The following is a 25,339-nucleotide window of genomic DNA, read 5'->3' as shown; positions in this document are numbered from 1 at the left end:
GTGCTGCATTTGTTATACTGTAGTTCAGAAATAAATGAAAATGATAAAATGTCTCACTAGAATTGTCCAGTGGTGTACAACCTTGGACCAAAATCCTCTCCCAAGATAGGGAGTGCAGAATATGAACCTCATCCGAACAGTTTATTCAGCGCGCTACAGCTTGGTATTTAGGAAAAAGCTGAGGAGCAAAAAAATGCAATAGGGTTTTATCTGATAATAAAGGGCAATAAGGTGCAGGGAATTGCTCACCTGGTAAAGTTGTGGATCACACAACAAGGAAAAAGCTTAAATTTGTCAGCTGCTGCAGTCCCATGGGTTAAAAAAACATTGAAATGCCAGAAAGGAAACAATAGGTGAGTTGTCTGCGCTGCTGATGGCAATCCGAATGGTACATGCATTTCGAAGTCTTAAGACTTCATCAGCATATAACCACATACCACATGTGATTTAATGTATCAGCAAGGGTAGAGATAACTATTTAATACTTAACTTTTAATATAAAATCTGAAAAGGCCTCCTGGCTACAAAATACAGTGCAGACCAAAAGTTTGGACACACCTTCTCATTTAAAGATTTTTCTGTATTTTCATGACTTTGAAAATTGTACATTCACACTGAAGGCATCAAAACTATGAATTAACACATGTGGAATTATATACTTAACAAAAAAGTGTGAAACTACTGAAAATATGTCTTATGTTCTAGGTTCTTCAAAGTAGCCACCTTTTGCTTTGATGACTGCTTTGCACACTCTTGGCATTCTCTTGAGCTTCGAGGTAGTCACCGGAAATGGTCTTCCAACAATCTTGAAGGAGTTCCCAGAGATGCTTAGCACTTGTTGGCTCTTTTGCCTTCACTCTGCGGTCCAGCTCCCCCCAAACCATCTCGATTGGGTTCAGGTCTGGTGACTGTGGAGACCAGGTCATCTGGTGTAGCACCCCATTACTCTCCTTCTTGGTCAAATAGCCCTTACACAGCCTGGAGGTGTGTTTGGGGTCATTGTCCTGTTGAAAAATAAATGATGGTCCAACTAAACGCAAACTGGATGGAATAGCATGCCGCTGCAAGATGCTGTGGTAGCCATGCTGGTTCAGTATGCCTTCAATTTTGAATAAATCCCCAACAGTGTCACCAGCAAAGCACCCCCACACCATCACACCTCCTCCATGCTTCACGGTGGGAACCAGGCATGTAGAGTCCTTCCGTTCACCTTTTCTGCGTCGCACAAAGACACGGTGGTTGGAACCAAAGATCTCAAATTTGGACTCATCAGACCAAAGCACAGATTTCCACTGGTCTAATGTACATTCCTTGTGTTCTTTAGCCCAAACAAGACTCTTCTGCTTGTTGCCTGTCCTTAGCAGTGGTCTCCTAGCAGCTATTTTACCATGAAGGCCTGCTGCACAAAGTCTCCTCTTAACAGTTGTTGTAGAGATGTGTCTGCTGCTAGAACTCTGTGTGACATTGACCTGGTCTCTAATCTGAGCTGCTGTTAACCTGCAATTTCTGAGGCTGGTGACTCGGATAAACTTATCCTCAGAAGCAGAGGTGACTCTTGGTCTTCCTTTCCTGGGGCGGTCCTCATGTGAGCCAGTTTCTTTGTAGCGCTTGATGGTTTTTGCAACTGCACTTGGGGACACTTTCAAAGTTTTCCCAATTTTTCGCACTGACTGACCTTCATTTCTTAAAATAATGATGGGCACTCGTTTTTCTTTACTTAGCTGCTTTTTTCTTGCCATAATACAAATTCTAACAGTCTATTCAGCAGGACTATCAGCTGTGTATCCACCAGACTTCTGCACAACACAACTGATGGTCCCAACCCCATTTATAAGGCAAGAAATCCCACTTATTAAACCTGACAGGGCACACCTGTGAAGTGAAAACAATTTCCGGTGACTACCTCTTGAAGCTCATCAAGAGAATGCCAAGAGTGTGCAAAGCAGTCATCAAAGCAAAAGGTGGCTACTTTGAAGAACCTAGAATGTAAGACTTACTTTCAGTTGTTTCACACTTTTTTGTTAAGTATATAATTCCACATGTGTTAATTCATAGTTTTGATGCCTTCAGTGTGAATGTACAATTTTCATAGTCATGAAAATACAGAAAAATCTTTAAATGAGGTGTGTCCAAACTTTTGGTCTGTACTGTACATATATCTAAGTATCTATACATTCCCGTACATCTATCTCCCCTGATGATTCCTGTGATGAAATGCGTTAGAAGTGTTTGGGAGTATTTATGATCTACTGATTCCAGCTGGGGTAATGTGTGGCTGGATGAATTTATGCCACTTCCTGTTTTCTACTTGGAGGATCAGTAACCTGGAGGATCCTTAATAGAACATCGCTCACATCCATGGTGAGATTGTTCCTTTTTTATTATTAAGTTTACAGCTTTAGGGACCTTGGTATTAGCCTTTTCTTGTGGTTATACCCAATTACTTGCGGAATGATTATATGTTGTGTCTTTTTTTTTTTTTATAGCCAGGAGGCTTTTTTAGATTTTATATTAAAAGTTACGTTTTATATACCTATATCTATCCTTGCCGATACACTTAACCTTATACTGGTAAGACTTCCCCTGTGTAGCCATTTGCTATATATCGCATGTTGTTCTGTCCTGATGAAGAAGTCTGAAGACTTTAAAATGTGTTGATAATAAAAATGCATCAAGTCTGCTTTGTGTCCTGTACTTTGGATTTCCAGCCGCAGCGCAGACGACCCACCTATTGTTTCTCTTCTGGCACAGCTTGGTATCTGTAACACATGCTCAGTAACAGAATGTACAAGTTCCCGCACCCCCCCCCCCATTTTTCTGCTATGCTTCATCTGCCATCGAATCACCCTCAGTTGCTGCCCCTTACAGTTTCATAAATCACTTTATGTACGTCATGGTGCTCACAGTTTTGTATGGTATTTTCCTTCCAGGTCTGGGAAGGGCTAACACAGAGATTCCAAAGAGTAATTGCTCCGGACTTTATAGGCTTTGGGTTTAGTGACAAACCAGTAAGTATTTAAGGTCACCTGTTCGTAGTATTCACAGCGTATCTGATCACTGAATGTGTGGATTATTGATTTCTCCTCCCCTTCCAGTAGACACAATGAATCCATTTTTCTCCTTTCTTATCTATTTTTACATTTTGCATGGTCTTTCCGCGTTCTATGTGTATTATCTTTCCTTACTGCTTTCTGTAGCTTACATCTATTGCTCTCTCTCTAACAATATTGTTTATATGGTTGGTTCATTCATTTTTTTTTTAAACTTTTTTTTGATTTTTTTCTTCACAGGCCTTTGCTTATTCTGTCCTCATATTTTGTTAATGTTTGGGCCGAACCATTAAGCCCAGCATTGTGCATGCCAATCTTAACATAAGAATTCGGCTCATCTTCCCAGTAGCGGGTACCCCATCAGAAATGCTCTAAATTAATGTGGCATATGAGTTCTGTGAATGAACATCGCCATGCCTCCTACTACCCATGCCGTGTTCACTTTGGTGAAGCTGACCGGGACTGATGTGAAAACGCCAAGCGTTGCAAACATTTTGTGTCTTTTCAAAGTCTTTCACTGGAGTAAACGCTGATGAACTGACACCCTTGTGCATAGACTTTAGGAGCATCAATTAGAAAAAGAGAGTGCAGTACCTGATCAAAAACCTACATGTATTCGGATTTCTGTCTTTACATAAACTAAAAACTAGATATTAGTGTTCTACTAGAGAACAGTTGTAGCACAAAATTAAAAATGTTACTTTTCTTGTTTTAAAAAGGTTTTTTTTTTTTCTGGTAGAGTTCTGAATTATACAAGCACAGCATTAATTACAACATAACTGTACGTGATGCCATGCTTGGAATGTTTCAGAAGTAAAATTCATTTTGCAGAGATTCCATCGCTACTCCATTTTTGAGCAGGCCAGTATTGTGGAAGCTCTCATCAGTCACCTCGGCTTGGGAGATCAAAGAGTGAACCTTCTGTCACACGATTATGGAGACACTGTTGCCCAGGAATTGGTCTATAGGTCAGTTCTAACGCTCTCTTTTCATGTAGGTTTCATGTGTGTAGTGTTTAACAGGTGGGTTCGTAGGAGCCCTACATGACTCCAAAGTTGGACAGTAACCAAGTGCTGCTCAACTTTTACAACCATGGCCTAGTAGAAGATAGAAGGCATCAATATTTGGAAGTGTTGGTCATATGAATGAACAAAATTATTCCAGAGATCCTGCCGGTCTTTTGCTAGGCTGAATCTTGTTCTGACTGTAAAATTAGTGCAGTACTTGGTTCAATTTTTACATGCGTATTTGGCTCCAAAACTATAGTGAAAAAATACATTTTTACATTCACCTGTTAGATTTTCTTATATCGTGCAATAAGTTGATATTGGGATACAGGGCATGCGCGAAGGAATTAAGAGCCTACAGATCTTTCTTCCTTTCTTCTTGCATATGGTATTTTTCTTTAGGTATGAAAACCGAAGACAAGGACACCTCAACATTGGGAGTTTGTGTCTCTCCAATGGAGGTAAGGAAATGTTTTGGAAATGGCACATGATGCACTCAGACCTCTCCTGCCAGGATATTGAGAAGCATCTTTTTTTTTTTTTACCAAGACATGGCCGCTGTATTGTACTGAGATGTCGGTGGCGTTTGTGTAAACTCATATTTAGCTATGGACTAATGAACAGACTGCGCAATAATAAGTAGCAACACATGATCAGTTCATATTTCTTATTGAGGCGGCAGCTCTCTTTAAGTATGAAGTTTACTATGTAGTTTTTGGGAAACGTCACAGTTTTCTTAAGATTTTCTTTAATCCCTTACAAACATTTCATATGTTGGCTCCTAGACTTTGATGGGGACTCTATGTAACAGTCCTTGAAAATCTAAATAGATTCAGATGGTATCTCAGTGTTGTCCATTTTTTTTAAGGAGCTATTGACTGCATTGCCCATTTTGATCCAACAGTTGGGTCAAGATCAAACATGTCTCTACGATTTTGCGTTCATTCTGCGAAAAATGTGATATGCCTTTTCACTATTATAACTACAAGTGTTATCTGTGAAAAATGGATAGTACACATAGGAGAAAACTGACATGTGAACGAGGCCTTACATGTCCAGTCTGTTCCTGAGAAATCAGTGTTTGAATTGAAAACACAAATGAAGCTGAACAACTGTTTGTAGATATGAAGCCTTTGCCACTCCATCTCTATTCCCCTCTTCACCAGAGATGCCTCCTCCTGCTTGACTGATTGCTCCTTATCTTGAAGTCACACAGCATAGAGCCTGTCAGTTAAGCAGGAGGAGGTGACATTGGGTGGGGAATAGAGCTGGAGTGACCAAGGCTTCAGATTTACAAATGGCTCTTTAGCCTCATTTACATATTCAAATACTGGTTTCTAAGTAACTGAGGAACAGACAAGCCATGTAAGGCCACGGCCCCACTATCAGTATTCGGTCAGTATCTTTTCTCAGGAGTGGGAGCCAAAACCAGTAGTGGGTGATAAATGCAGAATTGGTGACTTGTTTCTATTATACCTTTTCTCTGATTGTTCCTCATCTGGTTTTGGCTCCCACTCCTGAGAAAAAATACTGACCAAATACTGATAGTGGGGTCGTGGCCTAAAAGTGGCCATATGCACATATAAATAGTTTGGGGTATGAAATCCTGCTGACAAATTTCCTTTAACCTATCCCAGCCATGCAATGGGGGGCATAGACAACAAAAGGGACCGCTACACCGACAATGTGCACAATGAACCTGCATCCTTTAAAAAAAAAAAAATTAACTAAATGATAACTTACATGTAACACATAATGGTGCCATTAAAAATAAAACTACAGTTTTTTTCGGACTATAAGACGCACTTTTTTCCTCCAAAATTTTGGAGGAAAGTGTGTGTGTGTGTGTGGGGGGGGGGGGGGGCTGCAGTGGTGGAGGAGTGGGGCACAAGAGGCAGTAGCCTGCTGCTGCATCCTACACTGTGCCCGCTGCTAAAGAAAATGAATACTCACTGCTCCCATCACCCATGGGTGTGGGAAGCAGTGAATATTCATTTTCCTTAATAGCGCGCACACTGTACCTGCAGCGCGGCTCCTGGTATGTATGGCACCCTTCATCCCTCATCCTGGTATGTATGGCACCCTTCATCCCTCATCCTGGTATGTATGGCACCCTTCATCCCTCATCCTGGTATGAGGATGGTGCAAGGGTAGTGCTGTCATCAGCCGACGCCTGTGACTGGCAGTAACCTTTTTAATCTGTGTGACAGCGTGGGAACCGCAGTGCTCTGACCGGCAGTAACGAATTTACTGTTGATCAGAGCCGGTGTTTCCCGCGCTGTCACACAGATGACAGTGTGGGAAATGTCAGATCTTCGAGCCCTTTTCATTTGAATGGGGTCCTTATGTGGGTTTGAGTTCGGGTACCGTTCTGGTACCCGAACGAAACCTTTTTTTAAATCTTTCGCCGAACCCGACGGACCTGAACATCCACAGGTCCGCCCATCACTAATTTTAGTAATGTTGTTCTCTAATCTAAACTTTAGAACTTTTGTTTTGGTGGAATTGCTGTGAATGTTAAACTACAGTTACATGTTTTTTTTTCAGTGTACACACTTGTAGGTATTCCATGCATGATATGTTTTTTTAAATTTTTTTAAATTGCAGGAATCTTTCCAGAGACTCACCATCCCAGATTAATTCAGAAGGTCTGTTCATTTATAATTAATACAAGGAAGATTTTTCACTTCTAAGGTTTATAATGTACAGCTGAAAGCCATTATTTTGGAAACACACAAAACATTTCCATATTAACAAATTGTACCCCAAGTATAAAAATATATGCTGTTCAACCCTTTTGTGATTGCTAACCAGGCACTGAGACCTTCACCACTATGTATGTGTAATACTATGTCAGGATCTCTCTTAATAGTAATCTTGCCATTAAAAAAAATTTATCTAAATACAGGCCAACATTTTGATTATGCCTTCTTTCAAGCTTTACTTTAGTAGAAGCATTTAGGAGAGAGACAAACTAAGGACTGACATTAATTTGAAGTAGTATGAAGTTTTCATAGACTGTGCCATGTTCTAGCTAAATATTTCTTTTTCTATCATAAGCTGCTGAAAGATGGCGGGATTCTTTCAACAGTGATAAAAAGGCTGATGAACTTTTACTTCTTTAGCAAAGGGTGAGTATTAACATTGGTATCATAAACAGATGTGACAATATTTATCTATGGCTGGAAAAATAGGAGGGAATGTTGTGATTACCCCAGAACTTGTTTGGCGCTAGTTATGTTTTCATTCTCTACCTTCTCTCATACTTTACAATTTTCATTTTCTCATAGGACAATAGTAAGTGAATAATGTTACTACAGCAATAAATGTGATCAATTGTGATATGGTAAAGTGCAACAAACTATATTATATATACCCACCCTTCTTACTGGGTCTGGTCAATAAATGACGCAGAAGAGTGAGTGTAATACAAATGTATATATTGTGTAAAATACCTTCTACATTTTTATGAGATTTATGTGGAGATCTGCATGAAGGAAAATAAACAATAAACCAAATACACTGCTCAAAAAAATAAAGGGAACACTCAAATAACACATCCTAGATCTGAATGAGATATTCTCATTGAATACTTTGTTCTGTACAAAGTTGACTGTGCTGACAACAAAATCACACAAAAATCATGAATGGAAATCAAATTTATTAACCAATGGAGGCCTGGATTTGGAGTCACCCCCAAAATTAAAGTGGAAAAACACACTACAGGCTGATCCAACTTTGATGTAATGTCCTTAAAACAAGTCAAAATGAGGCTCAGTATTGTGTGTGGCCTCCACGTGCCTGTATGACCTCCCTACAACGCCTGGGCATGCTCCTGATGAGGTTGCGGATGGTCTCCTGTGGGATCTCCTCACAGACCTGGACTAAAGCATCCGCCAACTCCTGGACAGTCTGTGGTGCAACGTGATGTTGGTGGATGGAGCAAGACATGATGTCTCAGATGTGCTCAATCGGATTCAGGTCTGGGGAACGGGCGGGCCAGTCCATAGCTTCAATGCCTTCATCTTGAAGGAACTGCTGACATACTCCAGCCACATGAGGTCTGGCATTGTCCTGCATTAGGAGGAACCCAGGGCCAACCGCACCAGCATATGGTCTCACAAGGGGTCTGAGGATCTCATCTCAGTACCTAATGGCAGTCAGGCTACCTCTGGCGAGCACATGGAGGACTGTGCGGCCCTCCAAAGAAATGCCACCCCACACCATTACTGACCCACTGCCAAACCTGTCATGCTGAAGGATGTTGCAGGCAGCAGATCGCTCTCCACTGCGTCTCCAGACTCTGTCATGTGCTCAGTGTGAACCTGCTTTCATTTGTGAAGAGCACAGGGCGCCAGTGGCGACTTTGCCAATCCTGGTGTTCTGTGGCAAATACCAAGCGTCCTGCAAGGTGTTGGGCTGTGAGTACAACCCCCATCTGTGGACATCTGGCCTTCCTACCACCCTCATGGAGTCGGTTTGAGGTCATTTTGCAGGGCTCTGGCAGTGCTCCTCCTTGCACAAAGGAGGAGATAACTGTCCTGCTGCTAGGTTGTTGCCCTCCTATGGCTCCCTCCACATCTCCTGGTATCTGCTCCATGCTCTGGACACTGTGCTGACAGACACAGCTACCCTTCTTGCCACAGCTCGCACTGATGTGCCATCCTGGATGAGCTGCACTACCTGAGCAACTTCTGTGGGTTGTACTGTAGACACCGCCTCATGCTACTGTACTTCTAGGGGTGAGAGCAATGGCAAAATGAAAAAGTGACCAAAACAGCAGCCAAAAAGGATGAGAACAGAGAAATGGTCTGTGGTCCCCACCTGCAGAACCACTCGTTTATAGGGGGTATCTTGCTAATTGCCTATTATTTCTACCAGTTGTCTGTTCCATTTGCACAACCGCAGGATAAACTGATTCACAATCAGTGTTGCTCCATAACTGGACAGGTAGATTTCACAGAAGTGTTATTGACTTGGACTTACATTGTGTTGTTTAAGTGTTCCCTTTATTTTTTTGAGCAGTGTACAATTTAATACAAAACATCATATATATGTTTTTTTTCTATATTAATTCTTGAACTTAGTTACTTCAGTAATCACATAGCTACTCGAAAGCAGTCTGGTGTGAAGAATTCCTATCTTCGATCATGCCCCATTGGCATGGCCTTGCTATCTCCTTGGAACATTCTCTTGGTTGGTGTCTTCTCTTGGAATGTATTTCTTACAATAGGAATGTAGATCACAAAATACCAATATGTAACACTGTAGTAGTGATTGCAGAAGGATAGCCTATGCTATGTGATACTTTTGTAATCAGGATTTATTTCTTTTGTATTTGCAGTATCAGTGAAGTATTTGGTCCTTATACTCAGCCTTCAGAGTCTGAATATTGGGATATGTGGACTGCTCTCAGGACTAATGATGGCAATCTAGTAGTAGACAGGTAAAGCATAATCATATTTGGTTTTCAAAGGACAATTAATGTCTTTATCCTCACTGTAACCAACCTAGTCCAACATGAAATACAACTTACTGTACATATGTAAATTTTATTCATATCAAGTAGACCTCCCAGAAGGTGATTTTTCTGCAAGTCCAGAAACCAGGGTTGCTGTTTGTTTGTGCCAGTATCTGATGGCTTCACCTACCAGAGTTTAATCAAAGTCATAATTAAAATTAAACTGCTACATTTCAGCATTTGTTTAATTTAAGGCATGTCCTAAACATACAATAAAATGTTTTATAATCTTAATATTGGTTATTAGTATTTTACAGTATATAAACCAGCGCAAAAAGCACAGAGAACGCTGGGTGGGAGCTTTGACCAATACATCAGTTCCATGTGAGTAGTAGGATTTTTTTATTTTTAACAAAAAAATAAAGTACATGTATCCATGAACCCTAGAGGCCATAATCATTGTAGAACATAGATTATTAAATATGTTCCGAAATCGAAAAGAATTCTTCATAATCCATCTGAACTGCAATATAAAGTAGAATATCACAATAGTTAAAATAGCTTTATAATTAGAGATTATAGATAGTCTATCTGACACGAAACCCACTATAATTTATAATTATAAGATTTTAAGTAAAGGGAATCCATCAGTAAAATATGTCCTGTGTAAGCAGGGGCACTGCAGGATCAATCAATGTAACATATTTCCAGGGATACCTGTTTCGCCATTATATCTTTCATCAAAATTCATCTTTTATTTATATGTAAATTAGCTTTGCAAAGTGCACTTGCAGTTCGCGGCTCCTCTTTGCTTCTTCATGCTGACCTCCACTTCTTGATTGACAGTGTAGAGCAGAGATGATATGTAGCAGATATTCTGTCTTCACGATCAATCAAGAAATGGTTGGTACAGGCTGGGAGAAGTGAACAGGAGTCAAGGACTGCAAGTGCACCAATACGCCCACCAGTGCACTTGCAAAGCTAATTTGCATATGTATAAAAGGCAAATTTTAGAAGAAGGGAGGACTACATAGTGGTAAAACAGATATCCCCCCTATCCGCACATATTAGGACTTAAGCCATTCCTGTTTTTTTTAAGTGATCCCTGATTATCTATTATTAGTTATGAAAGATATCTCTGTCTTTCATAACGGAGACAGGAACAACAGCTTCTAAGTCCCAACCACCAGAGGGGGGTCTACGAAAACAGCCAAATGGGAGATACTGCAACAGCATAGCACTGCAAGCTACATTGTTGGCGTAGCTATTGTTAGCATTCTTGATAAATATTGCATTGCTGCCTTCTTTTTTTTTAAATTATGGCAGAAAACAGGCAAACTGATGGAAAATAATGACCATTTATCAATCTTTATTCAAATACTCCAAATTACAGGTTATAGCTCCTTCCCCATGCACTGGGTCAGCACTTTAGCATCCTTTAATTTGCTAAATACTGCTTATTAGTCTACTTTCAGACAAGCATAATATGGGTGCATTTTAGTGTGCATATTACACCTGCCCCCCTCCCTTCCACGATTCTACAAACCTCCAGGGAAAAACTAAAAATTCAGATCATTGAACGCTGCAGCTGCCAACATGTAATGGAGGACACTGTTCTGGAGATCGCCTGTGCTGGTTTTAGAGACACATTAACATATTGTCATTATGTGATGTTAGGCGAGCAGTTGCTTACCAAATCCTACAATTGGCATTTTATACCAATAGTGCATTTCATTTATGGACCGTTGGATCCAGTCAATCCCCATCCTGAATTCTTGGATAAATACAAGTAAGTCTAACATACCTTCTTAGCTATTAATTACAGCCCCATTCTATATTATTGGTGTACAACAAAGGCCAAAGCTGTACAAGTTACATTGTAAAGAAACATACATAAATCAACGTGCTATTGTATAGAGAACATAAGGGGTTAAAATCCCCGTGTTTGCGTCAGTTTCCTCCCGGTTCTTCGGTTTCCTCCCACATTCCAAAGCCATATGGAATTTAGATTGTGAGCCCCAATGGGGACAGTGCTGATAATGTCTGTAAAGTGCTGTGGAATTAATGGTGCTATATAAGTGAGTAAAATAAATAAATAAATAAGAATAGAGACAGTTTATTAGGTCGACGCACTATCCATTTAGTAACTGTGTAATACTAACACTCAGGGAGGGATCTTACATTTGTAATCCATCTTGGTATTGCAAACATCTGACCCAATGGTGTGTTTGACAAAGTCTGTGCAGAAGACCAATCTGTTGGAGATCAGGTGGGGTAAACTGGGTATGAGTGATGGTTCCGCCGCTAGAATATTATTGCAGACTAAGAGCTGTAATGGAAGAAATATGGATGAGATGATGTGGCTGATAAAAAAAATAAATACCGTATATTCCGGCGTATAAGACGACTTTTGAAGACTGAAAAATCTTCTGTCTAGTCTGGGGTCGTCTTATACGCCGGTAATGCTTTTAAACTTTCAGAAATTGACATGCGGGGATACTCTGGGGGTGTTAATAAGCTGCCGTGGCCGTATCCCTGCCATGTCGGAGTTAATATAAGGTGGAGGGAGTTAAAATACGGCGGCGGTAGGTCCAGACAGTCAGCGCTTCTGTGCTGAAACTGACACATCGCTGCGTATTCCCAGCTCCGGACACAGCGCAGGGCTTCTGTGCCGACAGCTTTCACTTGTCACAGAAGCGCTGCGCTGTGTCCGGAGCAGGGAAGTTCGCATCGCTTCTGTGACAATATATGAAAAGCCGGCAATTCAGCAGCGGCATAAGCCGGCACCCGACAATTTAGAATAGAAAGAATAGAGCTTCACACATAGATTAGATAGATAGAAACATGTCAGTCACATATATATGAAGTACAGTGACAGTATTGCTTACTGTACTTGTCATTTAGTGTAAAGGATTTATTAAAACAAATAATAGTGTTTTCATGCACCGTCTCTTTAAAAAAGCCGGCCGGCAATTCAGCAGCGGTACCCGACAATTTATAACAGACAGAATAGAGCTTCACACATAGATTAGATAGATAGAAACATGTCAGTCACATATATATGAAGTACAGTGATAGTGTTGGTTACTGTACTTGTCATTTAGTATTAAAATAAAGGATTTATTATTAAAAAAATTGGCGTGGGGTTCCCCTTAATTTTAGGCTCTAGCGGAGGTTAAGCAGACAGCTGGGGCAGATGTTTGAAGCCTGGGAAGGGGGTAATACCCACGGAGCTTCCCAGGCTACTAATATCAGCCCCCAGCTGAATACATAGCCTTTACTAGCTATTAAAATGGGGGACCCCCCAAAAAAAATGACGTGGGGTCCCCCCTAATTTAATAGCTAGCAAAGGCTAGGCAGACAGCTGGGGGCTGATATTAATAGCCCAGGAAGGGAGCCATGAATATTGGCCCCCTCCCAGGCTAGAAACACCAGCCGTCAGCCGCCCCAGAAATGGCGCATTCATAGGATGCGCCAATTCTGGCACTTAGCCTCGCTCTTCCACGCTGCCCTGGTGCGGTGGCAGGGGGTAATAGGGTTGGGGTTGATGTCAGCTTATAATGCCAGCTGACATCAAGCCCAGGTTAGTAATGGAGAGGCGTCTATAAGACACCCCCATTACTAACCCCATAGTCAAAGTTAAAAAAAACACAAACACCCAGAATAAAGTCCTTTAATTGAAATAAAGACACAATTCTTTATTGTTCTAAATTAAACCATACTTACCATCACGCCCATTCCAGCTGAAGCCAACGATCTCCTGCAATAAAAGAAAAATAATAAACCAACCTCATCCTTACCTTTCCATGGTTCCCAGGACAGCTCCAGCTCTGCTACATCGAGATGACAGGCTGGACCGCAGCAGAACGCCGCCATCCAGCCTGTCATCCCGCAGACACTGAGAAGCGCAGGCGTGCTTGCGCTCCTCAGTGTCTGGCTGTGACGGCATCCAGATGAGCCGACAATGAACTCAGCTCACCTCCTGGACGTCCGTCACTGACAGCGTGGGAAACTTCTACTGCGCATGCGGGGAGCAGGAGAATTTTCCCACGCTGTCAGTGACGTGCATGAGGTGAGCCGAGTTCATTGGACATGATCTCGGCTCATCTGGATGCCGTCACAGTCAGACACTGAGGAGCACAAGCATGCCTGCGCTTCTCAGTGTCTGCCGCATGGCAAGCTGAACGGCAGCGTTCTGCTGCGGTGCAGCCTGTCATGTGAATGTAGCAGAGCTGGACCGGTCCTGGGAACCATGGAAAGGTAAGGATGAGGTTGCTTTATTATTTTTCTTTTATTGCAGGAGATCGTTGGCTTCAGCTGGAATGGGCGTGACGGTAAGTATGGTTTAATTTAGAACATTAAAAAATTGTGTCTTTATTTCAATTAAAGGACTTTTTTCTGGGTGTTGTGTTTTTTTTAATTACTTTACTAGAAATTCATGGTGGTCATGTCTAATATTGGCGTGACCCCATGAATTTCGGGCTTAGGGCCAGCTGATAATGCCAAGCTGGCCCTAACCCCTTTATTACCCAGTGAGCCACCGCACCAGGGCCCTGGATGAGTTGGGTACAGCGCCAGAAGATGGCGCTTCTATGAACGCGCCATTTTCCGGGGTGGCTGCGGACTGCAATTTGCAGCGGGGGGGGCCCAGAAAGCTTGGGTCTCCCTGCGCTGCAGATTCCAGCCCCCAGCTGCCTAGTTGTACCTGGCTGGACACAAAAATAGGGCGAAGCCCCACGTCTTTTTTTTTAAATTATTTCATGAAATAATTAAAAAAAAAAGGGCTTCCCTATATTGTTGTGTCCGGCCAGGTACAAATAGGCAGCTGGTGGTTGGGGGCAGCCCGTTCCTGCCTGCTGTACCTGGCTGGACACAAAAATATGGCGAAGCCCACGTCAACATTTTTGGGAAAAATTAATTACAAAATTAATAATAATTTAGGGACTGCATCTTTATTAACCCCTCAATTGTCATTTAGTGTTAAAATAAAGGATTTTTTAAAAAGAAAATTGGCGTGGGATCCACCATCATTATAGTCTCTAGCGGAGGTTAAGCAGACGGCTGGGGCAGATGTTTGAAGTCTGGGAAGGGGGTAATACCCACGGAGCTTCCCAGGCTACTAATATCAGCCCCCAGCTGAATACCTAGCCTTTACTAGCTATTAGAATGGGGGACCCCCCCAAAAAATGACGTGGGGTCCCCCCTATTTTAATATGTTTATGAGTGACAGTTTTCCTGCTATATACCTGCATGTCATAAGAATTTAAATTAAAAAAGGACCATGTTAAATTCAAATCTGTTTTTTTTTAATTTTTACCGGTGTTTGGTATGCGTTGGAAAAGGGGTAGTCTTATACGGTGAATATATCCTAAACTCTATATTTTAACAGGAAAGTAGGGGGGTCGTCTTATACACCAGGTCCTCTTATACGCCGGAATATACGGTACATTTAAAAAAAATCCCAGTCCACATAGATGAGGTAAAGGAGCGGTGTGAATGCATGCTGTGATGTCCATGTGAACAGCAGCCCGTAGGCTAGCATATAGCCCAACATTGGCCGGGTGCTTTCCAATTTTGAAACGGACAACACTGTGGCCGAAAAATCCGTTCATGTGTTTGTACCCTTATTAAGTATTTATTAGTGAAAATTTTTTTTCTTGTCTTTTGGCGTATAGGAAACTTATTCCCAAGTCAACTTTCACTGTGCTGGATGATCACATCAGTCACTACCCTCAGCTTGAGGATCCCACTGGATTTCTGAACGCTTATCTAAACTTTATCAATTCATTTTGAGCCATGAAGAACAACTCTACTGCCATTTCATCCTAGGTGAACATGGAGCTCCTGTAAAGCAATAACATTTTTAATTTTCATGTAATGGGCTTTTGAATCGCTCTTCATCAGCCCCCCAGCAGGGACCTCCGGAATATCTCAGGGTTGGCTTGTCTTTTAACACTTAATGTATATTAGTTTTATAATTGACCAATTTCATGAGTTTTTTTGCTAACAGCAAGGAAGAAATTGCATGTTCTTAATTCAATTTGTATTTGAAGCCATTGTGATTTGTGTGATGATTAGACAGTATATAACTGACAGGACTGCCAGCACAGTAAGAGGATTTATAGACCCTTGGTGTTTGGAAAGATTTATTGAAAATACTTTAAGCCATACACTGAGTGCACTAAAAAAAGCTGCAGTGTTCTGCTCTTTAAAGAGGTTGTCCACTACTTTAGCATTGATTACCTATCCTTAGGATAGGTCATCAACGTCTGATTGGTCAGGGTGAGAGACCTGGCACCCCTGCTGATCAGCTGTTGCCTGTGTTGGTGGTTGGAATTACTCGCTTGCGGAGCTGGCCTCTTGTGATAGTGGCCGCTGCAGGGTACTACACATCTTCTCCCTATTGATTTGAATAGTAGGTGGATGTGCAGTACTAATCCTCGGCCACTACCAGAAGACTGAGCAGCTCCACAAGCAACTACTTCCAGCCTCTGCCGTTAACAGCTGATCAGTGGGGGTGTCGGCTGTCGGACCCCGACCGATCAGACATTGATGACCTATACAATGTCCTCCTCCTCCTAGACCTGTCATCTGCCTTTGACACAGTGGACCATTCCCTCTTACGCCAGACTCTCTCATCTCTCGGCATCACAGACTTGGCCCTATCCTGGATCTCCTCATACCTAACAGACCGGACATTCAGTGTCTCCCACTCACACACCACCTCTTCATCTCGCCCCCTATCTGTCGGTGTCCCCCAAGGTTCAGTTCTAGGACCCCTGCTCTTCTCCATCTACACCTTAGGCCTGGGATAGCTCATAGAGTCTCATGGCTTTCATTATCACCTCTATGCTGATGACACACAGATCTACCTCTCTGGACCCGATATCACCTCCTTATTAACCAAAATCCCACAATGTCTGTCTGCTATTTCAGCCTTCTTCTCTGCCAGATTTCTAAAACTGGACAAAACAGAATTCATCATCTTTCCGCCATCTCATTCAACCCTCCCAACTGACCTATCTATCAACGTCAATGGCTGCCCACTCTCCCCAGTCCCTCAAGCTCGCTGCCTTGGGGTAACCCTGGACTCGGAACTCTCCTTCAAACCACATATCCAAGCCCTTTCCACTTCCTGCCGACTCTAACTCAAAAATATCTCCCGGATCTGCACATTCCTAAACCATGAATCTGCAAAAACACTAGTGCACGCCCTCATCATCTCCCGCCTTGACTACTGCAACCTCCTGCTCTGTGGCCTCCCCTCTAACACTCTCACACCCCTCCAATCTATCCTAAACTCTGCTGCTCGACTAATCAACCTGTCCCCCCACTATTCCCCGGCCTCTCCTCTCTGTCAATCTCTTCACTGGCTCCCCATTGCTCAGAGACTCCAGTTCAAAACCCTAACCATGACATACAAAGCCATCCACAACCTGTCTCCTCCATATATCTCCGACCTAGTCTCCCGTTACATACCTGCACGCAACCTCCGATCCTCACAAGATCTCCTGCTCTACTCCCCTCTTATCTCCTCCTCCCACAACTGTATACAAGATTTCTCCCGTGCTTCCGCCCCACTCTGGAACTCTCTACCCCAACGTATCAGACTCTCGCCTACCGTGGAAACCTTCAAAAGGAACCTGAAGACCCACCTCTTCCGACAAGCCTACAACCTGCAGTAACCACCTCTCCACCATACCGCTGCACGACCAGCTCTACCCTCACCTACTGTATCCTCACCCATCCCTCGTAGATTGTGAGCCCTCGCTCCTCCTGTACCAGTCGCTGTCACATTGTGTTCAAGATTATTGTAATTGTTCTTGTATTATACCCCTTTTTCACATGTAAAGCGCCATGGAATATATGGCGCTATAATAATAATAATAGGTAGTCAATGCTAAAGTAGTGGACAACCTCTTTTAAGGGAAGCAACACCTTAATTTTCTTCACCAATAGAATTATTTTAAGAGCTAGTGAAATAGGATGAACTCTATTTTCATGTAATAGTGTCTACATGATAACCTAAACTACATTTGTACATACAGATACTGCAGCTCAAAAATGAGATCTGTATTATTAGTCCCCTTTCATATTGCATTCATCCTCACACTCTATGGTCCTGTCGCACAAAACGAGATTCGGAAATACGCGTCGCCGGGGCCATTGACTATAATGGCGCCAACAGAGTCGACGTGTGCTCTGTCATGCATCATTTTCTGGTGTATACCCCTAATGTAGTAGGACACTCAGACATAGTAGGCCCCTTTGACGCATACAACCGAATCTCATTTTGCAGGGGGGGGGGGGGGTTCAGATGTGAGCCTTGATGGGACCACTGAAGGTGGGGCAGAGCACAGTGTGAAAGCACCCTGCTAGTCCTAACCTACATTTACAGTATTCCTTGTCACAACCAAAAACTGTTGACAAGCTTGCTGGAAGACATCTTTTTTAACATGCCAGAGCAGGCACATTGGTATGCAGAAAACAATATTTGCTTTTTAGTGTGTAGTATTCTTTTTATTTTGCGTAATTTAACCAAAGATGTTATTTTTTTTTTTGTCTGAGTCATGCATTTCTTTTTACTTTAAAGGTAATTTCTTCAATATAGAGTATGTGCCCGTGTAAAACCTAAGACAGAAAAAAAAAACTAACATATACGCTGCTGTAAGTAAAGTAAAAGAAATAATGCATATAACTAACATAGGGTACTTAATAAACACAGTTTTTGATAAAAAAAAAAAAAAAAAAAAAAAAAAAAAGCACATAAAAACCATCTCAGCAGGGTCAAGTTGTACCCAAATCATGATTTTTTTCGGTTAGGTTCCTATGTAGCAAAAATATTGCAGTTGCTCCCCCTTTTTAGTTGATTTAAGTACTGCATATAGCTACAGTATGATACTTCACAGTGTTCCATTGAAAGTATGCATTAAGACTGAATGAAGGAGGGGAAAAAAAAAAACAGCGACACTTAAAGGGAATCTGTCAGTAGGATCAACCCTCCTAAGCAGTGGAAGTGGGCCTGCAGGTCATAGGAAGCTGAATAAAATGACACCTTGATATCTGTAATGCGATGTCTTATTCCAGGGAAATCCATGTTTTTCTCATATGTAAATGACCTCTTCCCGGCTATAAGCAGGATGTTGCCTGGAAGACAACTCTGACTCCATAGATTATTTTTATATAAATGGGGGAGTTACCAGTGTGAGACAAGTGACTAACACAGAAGAGAATTGAAATTTGTCATCTTACAAACCCATTTTGCAGCGCTCTGATGTATTGGAACAATATTGCAGCCCTGTCTGTCTGTGAGCTGGAGGCTGAGAGGATCCTGCAGATGTGTCCGTTAGAGCGCAGTCAGACGGCCATATAAGACAGACGATGATCACAGCATAGTGTACAGACTGGCCGTCAGCTCTCATGACATCTGCATAGAAATATATGCTGTCACGCTCAGGTCAGGAGAGCTGCAGGTCAGTCCATGCATTGTGATGAGTACCGTATTTTTCGGACTATAAGACGCACCACAACTTTTTGGGTGTAAAATAGGAAAAAAAATATTTTTTATAAGATGGAGTCCGTCTTATTGTCTGATTAGGTATCTTACCTGGGGGGTGGTGGAGGAGGATCGCAGGTCCCTCCGTTCCCTGCCTCAGGAACCCAGCAGCAGCAGAAGAGGTGAGATGCCGGTGTCTGGTTGGGGCCTGTGCACTGGGGCCTGGCCTGGCTTGTGGACTGGAGCCAGTACCTCTGCTGGTGTCCGACGGTGAGGCAGAGGAGCCGGGGCCTCTGCCGGGCTGTGAGTGGCGTCCGGCGGTGAGGCAGAGGAGCTGGGGCGTGAGTGGTTTCCGGCGATGCGGCAGAGCAGCGTGTGCGGTTTCCGGCGTCCTGAGGCTGTGATCTGCAGGAAAATGGCCGCCGGAGCTCCGCACACGCTGCTCTGCCGCACTGCCGGACACCGCTTACAGCCCGGCAGAGGCCCCGGCTCCTCTGCCTCACCGCCGGACGCCACTCACAGTCTGGCAGAGGCCCTGGCTCCTCAGCCTCACCGCCGGACACCAGCAGAGGTACAGGCCCCGCCTCCAGCCGCATCTCACCTCTGCCGCCGCCGGAGGACAATGCGCTCCCAGCTCCACCACCACCGATAAAGTACCGTTCGGACCATAAGATGCACCCCCACTTTCCTTCCAAATTTTGGGGAAAAAAAGTGCGTCTTATGGTCCGAAACATACCGTAAGTTGTCTGTGTTACACGGCCGTGTGACTGCACCCTTATAATCACACACAGCTCTGCAGTGAGAGCGGCCATCGCACATCACACTGGTAACTCCTCCTTCATGTATTATAAGCTCTGGAGGCAAAGTTATCTACCAGGCAGCGTCCGCCCATAGCCTGGAAGAGGTCATTTATATAAAGTGATAAAAGATGATTTCTCCACAACCCATCCGATATGAGACCTACAGGTATCACTCTCCTCACCAGTCTATAACCTGTATGCTCATATTAATAGGTTAGATGTGGTGACAGATTCCCTTTTATGCATGTGGTATGTTCCATTAGCCCACCTACTTGTGCGGTTGCCATGGGGGTACTCAAAAGAAGCTCTTTCATAGGCTACACTTCATAGGAGGCTAAGATTTTGATCATATATTCAGTACTATGAAATTGCAGCAACTGCTGATTGCAGGTTCAAGTCTCCCAAAGAGACCAAATTGATAAAAAAAAAAAAAAAAAAGTTTAAAAAGGGAAGCTGTCAGCTGTTTTTTGCTATGTAATCTGAGAGCACCATAATGTAGGGGCTGACAGACTGATTCCAGTGCTGTCCCTTACTAGGGTGTGTGTTGCTGTTAAAATAAAATCAGTCTTTTATCAGCAGGAGATTATCACTACAAGACTAGAACATCCTAGTTAACTTCTGCGTGTAACCCCACCCCCACCAGCTTTGTGTATACTGTACATTGACAAAACGCTGCTAAATAGTGGTGTAGCGAGGTTATACACAGTTCAGCAGGCCGATCTCTGTTAGATCTGCAGCATAGAAAACTGATTGTAACAAGACAACAGCAAGCAGCAGACCAGGGTCAGCCCTTACATCATCCTTCTCTCAGTTTATATAGCAAAAACTTGCTGACACATTCTCTTTAAAATCAAAAAAATATTCAAGTTCAAGCCATGTTAAAGGATTATTTTTGTGAAATTACTTTTTCACGTAGGCATCATATAACAGACTTTGCACGGCTCCTAATAATCAAATATATTGTAAGATTCATAAAGCCTAAGACTGGAAACACACATGCAGTTTTGTGGACCAAAGCCAGAATATGATCTGGTTCTTTTATACTTCTCAGTCCTTCTGGAATCTGCTCCTGACTCAAAATGCTGCACGTGTGGTTAAAGCCTTTTAAAGAGTGCTCCCTACATCATGGCAATGTCACACATTAAAACCCCTTCATGACCTATAAGTACGTCATAGTGTCCCAGCCTTTGATGTGGGCTCTGGCGCTGATCCCGCATCTTTTCCGGCATATGACAGCTGATTTGATCAGCTATGTTCCACTAACAGCCGCGGGTGGAATCGCGTTCGACCTGTGGCTCTTAACATGTTAAATGTTGCTGTCAATCTCTGACAGCGGCATTTAACTCACACAGGAAGCGTGTCATAAACTCCACCCACTGGCACCTCTCTCACATGATTGCTGGGTGGCCATAGGTTGGTATGACAACCAGGCATCTGCAGAAGACCCCAGTGCATGAGATGATGATTCTTTCTACACAGAGCAAGACTTCAGCCATGCTATGTGTAACACAAGCGATCAGATGATCGCAACTTTAAGTCTCCTAAGGGGACTACTGAGGCAAGTAAAAAGTAGAAAAAAGTTTATTTATTTTTTTTTAGAAAAAATTAAAATAGCAAAGATTAAAGCACCCCCTTTTGCCCCATATAAAAAAATACACATTTGGTATTGCTGCGTTCAGAAATGTCCGATCTATCAAAATATAGAATTAATCCGTTCAGTAAACGGTGGAATGAGAGAAAAAAAAAAGAGTCCAGAATTACGTTTTGTTTTTTTTTGTCGCTGCAACATGGCAATAAAATGTAATAACAGGCAATCAAAACATTGTATCTACCTCAAAATGGTATATAAAAAACATCAGCTCTATGTGCAAAGAATAAGCCCTCACAGCGCCCCAGATGCTGAAAAATGGGAACGCTACGGTTTTGTTATCTACAAACATGTACTGGCCTGGAGAATCATAATGGCAGGTCAGTTTTAGCAATTAGTGAACATGAACTTTTTTTTGCAATTTCTCCACACTTGTAATTTTTTCCCGTACACGATATTATAAAACCAATAGTGTCATTCAAAAGTACAACTCGTTTTGCAAAAAACAAGCCCTCACACGGGCAATATTGACTGAAAAATAAAGTTTTGGCTCTGGGAAGAAGGGGAGCAAAAAAACGAAAATGCAAAAATGGAAAATCTCAAGGCCGTGAAGTGGTTCAAGTGAATTGTTTTTTTGTGAAATTACCAGTAAGACACTTGTGTAATCACACTCTGACATTTAGTTGATAGCTTGATATGCTATGTGTGTGCAGACTAGGCTATGAAAGCTCAAGGGAGAGACTATAGCCACACTCACAGCATAGTGAGACGTGACTGTAACGGCTTCCTCCACCACACCAAGGACTGGAAACAAGTAGCCACAGGGAGGATAACATTTTCTCTCTGTAGCCGCTGCTCCAGTAAGACAGGCATGATTTTAACAATCTTACAGCTGCAGGTAAATAGCATTTCTGGACATGACAGGTTCTCTTTAAAGGGTGGAACACCTCAAAATTGTGAAAAAAGTCAATATATGGGATTCATTCAGCCAATAGCAGGGCATTGGTTACAATGTTTCAAGCATTTACAGGACACACCAGAACATTCACTTTTATTTTGACAATAAAACTGAAAACTTTATACAGAGAAACCATGGTCTAGAATGTATGAAATTAATTGTCTATTAAGACGTGACATTAACAGTATTTCATGGATCAATATTACAAATTGTCAACTTTTTAAAAATAAAACATTTCTTAAAACTTAATTTTACCAGCCTGCCAAGTGATTTTCATTTTAACCTATGGCCGTTTCAATATTACATTATTGTATTCTGCATGTCCCCTGTATTTTCCATAGTAAACACTGAAAAGAAAACATGTAGGTGACCAATTCCAACTATTTGTTCTATAGTAATAGAGGGTTTAAAAAAAACCAACAACACAAACAAGAAGGGAACACAATTTACCTCCAGATATAGGGTTAATCTGCAAACTTATTTGCTCCTTGGAGCAGACAGCTTTCAGTCCTTGCATGTGGCTATTCTAGTCATTGTTATGCTGTAAGCATGCCCTGACGCTCGCTCTGCTCAGATGTGCTACATAGCAGGCTGTCAAAGTGCTGGGGCGTGATTACTGCCACTGCTCACCGCATAGTGAGTGAGGACTATAATTGCTCCGTGCATGCCGCCATTACTGAAAGCCGGCATCTCCCGGGAAGAAACAAGTACATTTTCTCTTGGTTGCCGCACTTTCAGTAAGGTGGGGCAGAAGCATTAACCCTAAATCTGCAGGTAAATGATGTTTTCTGAGGTGAAAGGTTCCCTTTAAATGTGTTTCTAGTATAAAAACATATATAACAGTACTAGTTAAGTTTGAACTCACCTGTTCGTTCATACAATGTTTTTCCTCATTTTTATTGGAATGTGCACATTCTAGATTCAGTCTGAAGGCAGCAAAACCACGAAGGAACAAATACGGAAAGGAGGAGTAAAACAATTGTGAAACAACCAGAATGTATAAAACCTTAGATTCCTCAAAGTAGCCCCCTTTTACTCCAACAGCTTTGTACCTCCTTGGCAATCTTTTGTGTAGCCTCATCAGGTAGTTACCTGGAATGGTTTCAAATTAACAGATATACCCCATAAACAGTTAATCTGTGGAATCACTGCCTGTGTGCAATCTAAGGTTTAAGACGTATTCTGGTTTGTTTCACAGGTTTCTTTACTCCTCGTTGCCATATGTGTTCTTTTGTGGTTTTGCTGCCTTGGGTCTGAATCTATAATGTAGATTCCAATAAGAACAAGGAAAACCATGATGTGAACAGGTGTGTCCAAACTTTTGTCTGGTACTGTATGTATTTATCTCAGCAAAGTTGCGCACACATTAATGCTGCACATCTGCTGAAAAATATAAAGCATTATTTACATAGAAAGCCAGAGACCAGAACATAGACATCTAGAAACAATTAACGTGGTTGTCCACTACTTTGACAACCCGATCTCAATCACTATATTCCCCCATGTAAAATAATAATCTATACTCACTTTCGGTGCGAGTGCCATTGCAGTGATGCTACCACCTGGTCTCCCGTAATGTTATATCACATGAGCCCTGCAGCCAAACAGCGGCCGCGTCCCTCTCCCTTCCTTCAGACAAAACTGTAATCTAGAAGAAGTGCTCTCGGACTTCCTACTAAAGTCAGTTTTTCACAACGGAAGTGAATGAAGCAACTGCTGATTAATGTCATGCGAACCCTGAATCCAATGTTATGCGAGCCCCGGCACCGGAGGGGAGTATAGCAGTTGACATTCTACATGGGGAGATAGTGATTGAGAAGGCGTTGTCCGAGTAATGGGCAAACCCCTTTAAAACGTCCAGACTAAACCAGTCGATGGATAGTAAATGACCAACAGAAGAACAGCACAGATAAAGAACCAATATTTCAGTCAATATACATGTACAATATACATACAATTGATGCATGTATGATAATGCATTATGAAAAATGTACTGATCCCCACATGACTTATTATGGAGGCAAAGGAATTAACTTGTATATACACTTCAATGCATTACTGTTGTAACTATATTGGGATTTTCACCATTATTGGCACCTTTTTCATAGAATTCATTCATTATTGTAGATACATCTATTACATACATGTATGGGAGTGAATATTGGCACATTTTTCATAATGTGTTACTGTGCATCGATATATATTAGGACTGGAATATTGTTTTTATTCTCTGTGCTATCCCTTCTGTTACTTACTAGCCATGTGGCTTGGCTTTTTAGCCTTATTAAAAGCTTAAACCTTGTACCACAAGTATCTCTGGATGGATGTAATTATCACTGTACTGGTCTGTGGATTTATATGCAAATAAAGCTTTATACCTTAACCTAGCATCATGTGTCAATGCATAGACAGAAAAGGGGGCTGTGTTAGCCATTGAAATGAGCAGTCAGCCCACAGCTATAAGGGGAATGTGTTATCAGAAAATGACCTATGGTTTAAATCAAGTTTTTATATTAGAAATATTTAAAGTTTTTTTTTCTATTTTTCATATCAGCAATTTCACACTGGCCAATACGCCTATTTTTAGGCTCATATATCCTGTGATTTTTAGTGGCGATATCGACCTAGGGAGCAATAGAATGGCTCTTACCTTATTGAATTGTACAGAAGCATTTTGTATAGGGAGAAATTAGTACTTAAAAGACCTATACCTTCTTTATCCACAGAATAGGGGGATATCTTATTCATAAGTGGGGTCCAACCACTGAAACCGCAAACGAGGCTCGGCAATGCCTCATCTGATTGCGCAGAAATTGAGCATGTACACATTCTCTATGGCTTTCCTGGAAATAGCAGAGAAGCGCAAACCCTTTAAGGTGGGATGTGAGAGAATGCTGATTCTTAATAGCCATGTTATTTTACCAGGTGAATTATGGCCAGAGAAACATCAATGTCTCTAGTGTGGTTTATAAAATATAA

General features: G+C 42.0%; 1 protein-coding gene across 3 annotated transcripts in view; it reads left to right on the top strand.

Annotated features, from left to right (window-relative positions):
- The window catches only part of MEST (mesoderm specific transcript), a 42,162-nt gene extending 19,553 nt beyond the window's left edge, over nucleotides 1-22,609 (top strand). For all 3 annotated transcript variants that reach the window (XM_073652492.1, XM_073652493.1, XM_073652494.1), the window contains 9 exons: nucleotides 2,931-3,008; nucleotides 3,882-4,018; nucleotides 4,460-4,518; nucleotides 6,665-6,705; nucleotides 7,118-7,188; nucleotides 9,402-9,503; nucleotides 9,826-9,902; nucleotides 11,244-11,307; nucleotides 15,194-22,609. In XM_073652492.1, the coding sequence (XP_073508593.1) occupies nucleotides 2,931-3,008; nucleotides 3,882-4,018; nucleotides 4,460-4,518; nucleotides 6,665-6,705; nucleotides 7,118-7,188; nucleotides 9,402-9,503; nucleotides 9,826-9,902; nucleotides 11,244-11,307; nucleotides 15,194-15,311 (747 nt within the window). In that variant the 3' untranslated portion in view covers nucleotides 15,312-22,609. The remainder of the gene's footprint in view (nucleotides 1-2,930; nucleotides 3,009-3,881; nucleotides 4,019-4,459; nucleotides 4,519-6,664; nucleotides 6,706-7,117; nucleotides 7,189-9,401; nucleotides 9,504-9,825; nucleotides 9,903-11,243; nucleotides 11,308-15,193) is intronic.
- The last annotated feature ends 2,730 nt before the right edge of the window (nucleotides 22,610-25,339 follow it).

Source organism: Phyllobates terribilis, unplaced genomic scaffold (assembly GCF_046119375.1).
Source record: "Phyllobates terribilis strain yellow unplaced genomic scaffold, ASM4611937v1 Scaffold_11__3_contigs__length_659146591, whole genome shotgun sequence".
NCBI classification, from domain to species: domain Eukaryota; kingdom Metazoa; phylum Chordata; class Amphibia; order Anura; family Dendrobatidae; genus Phyllobates; species Phyllobates terribilis.
Note: the sequence above shows the minus strand (reverse complement) of the source record. Positions and strands in the feature narration are given on the sequence as shown.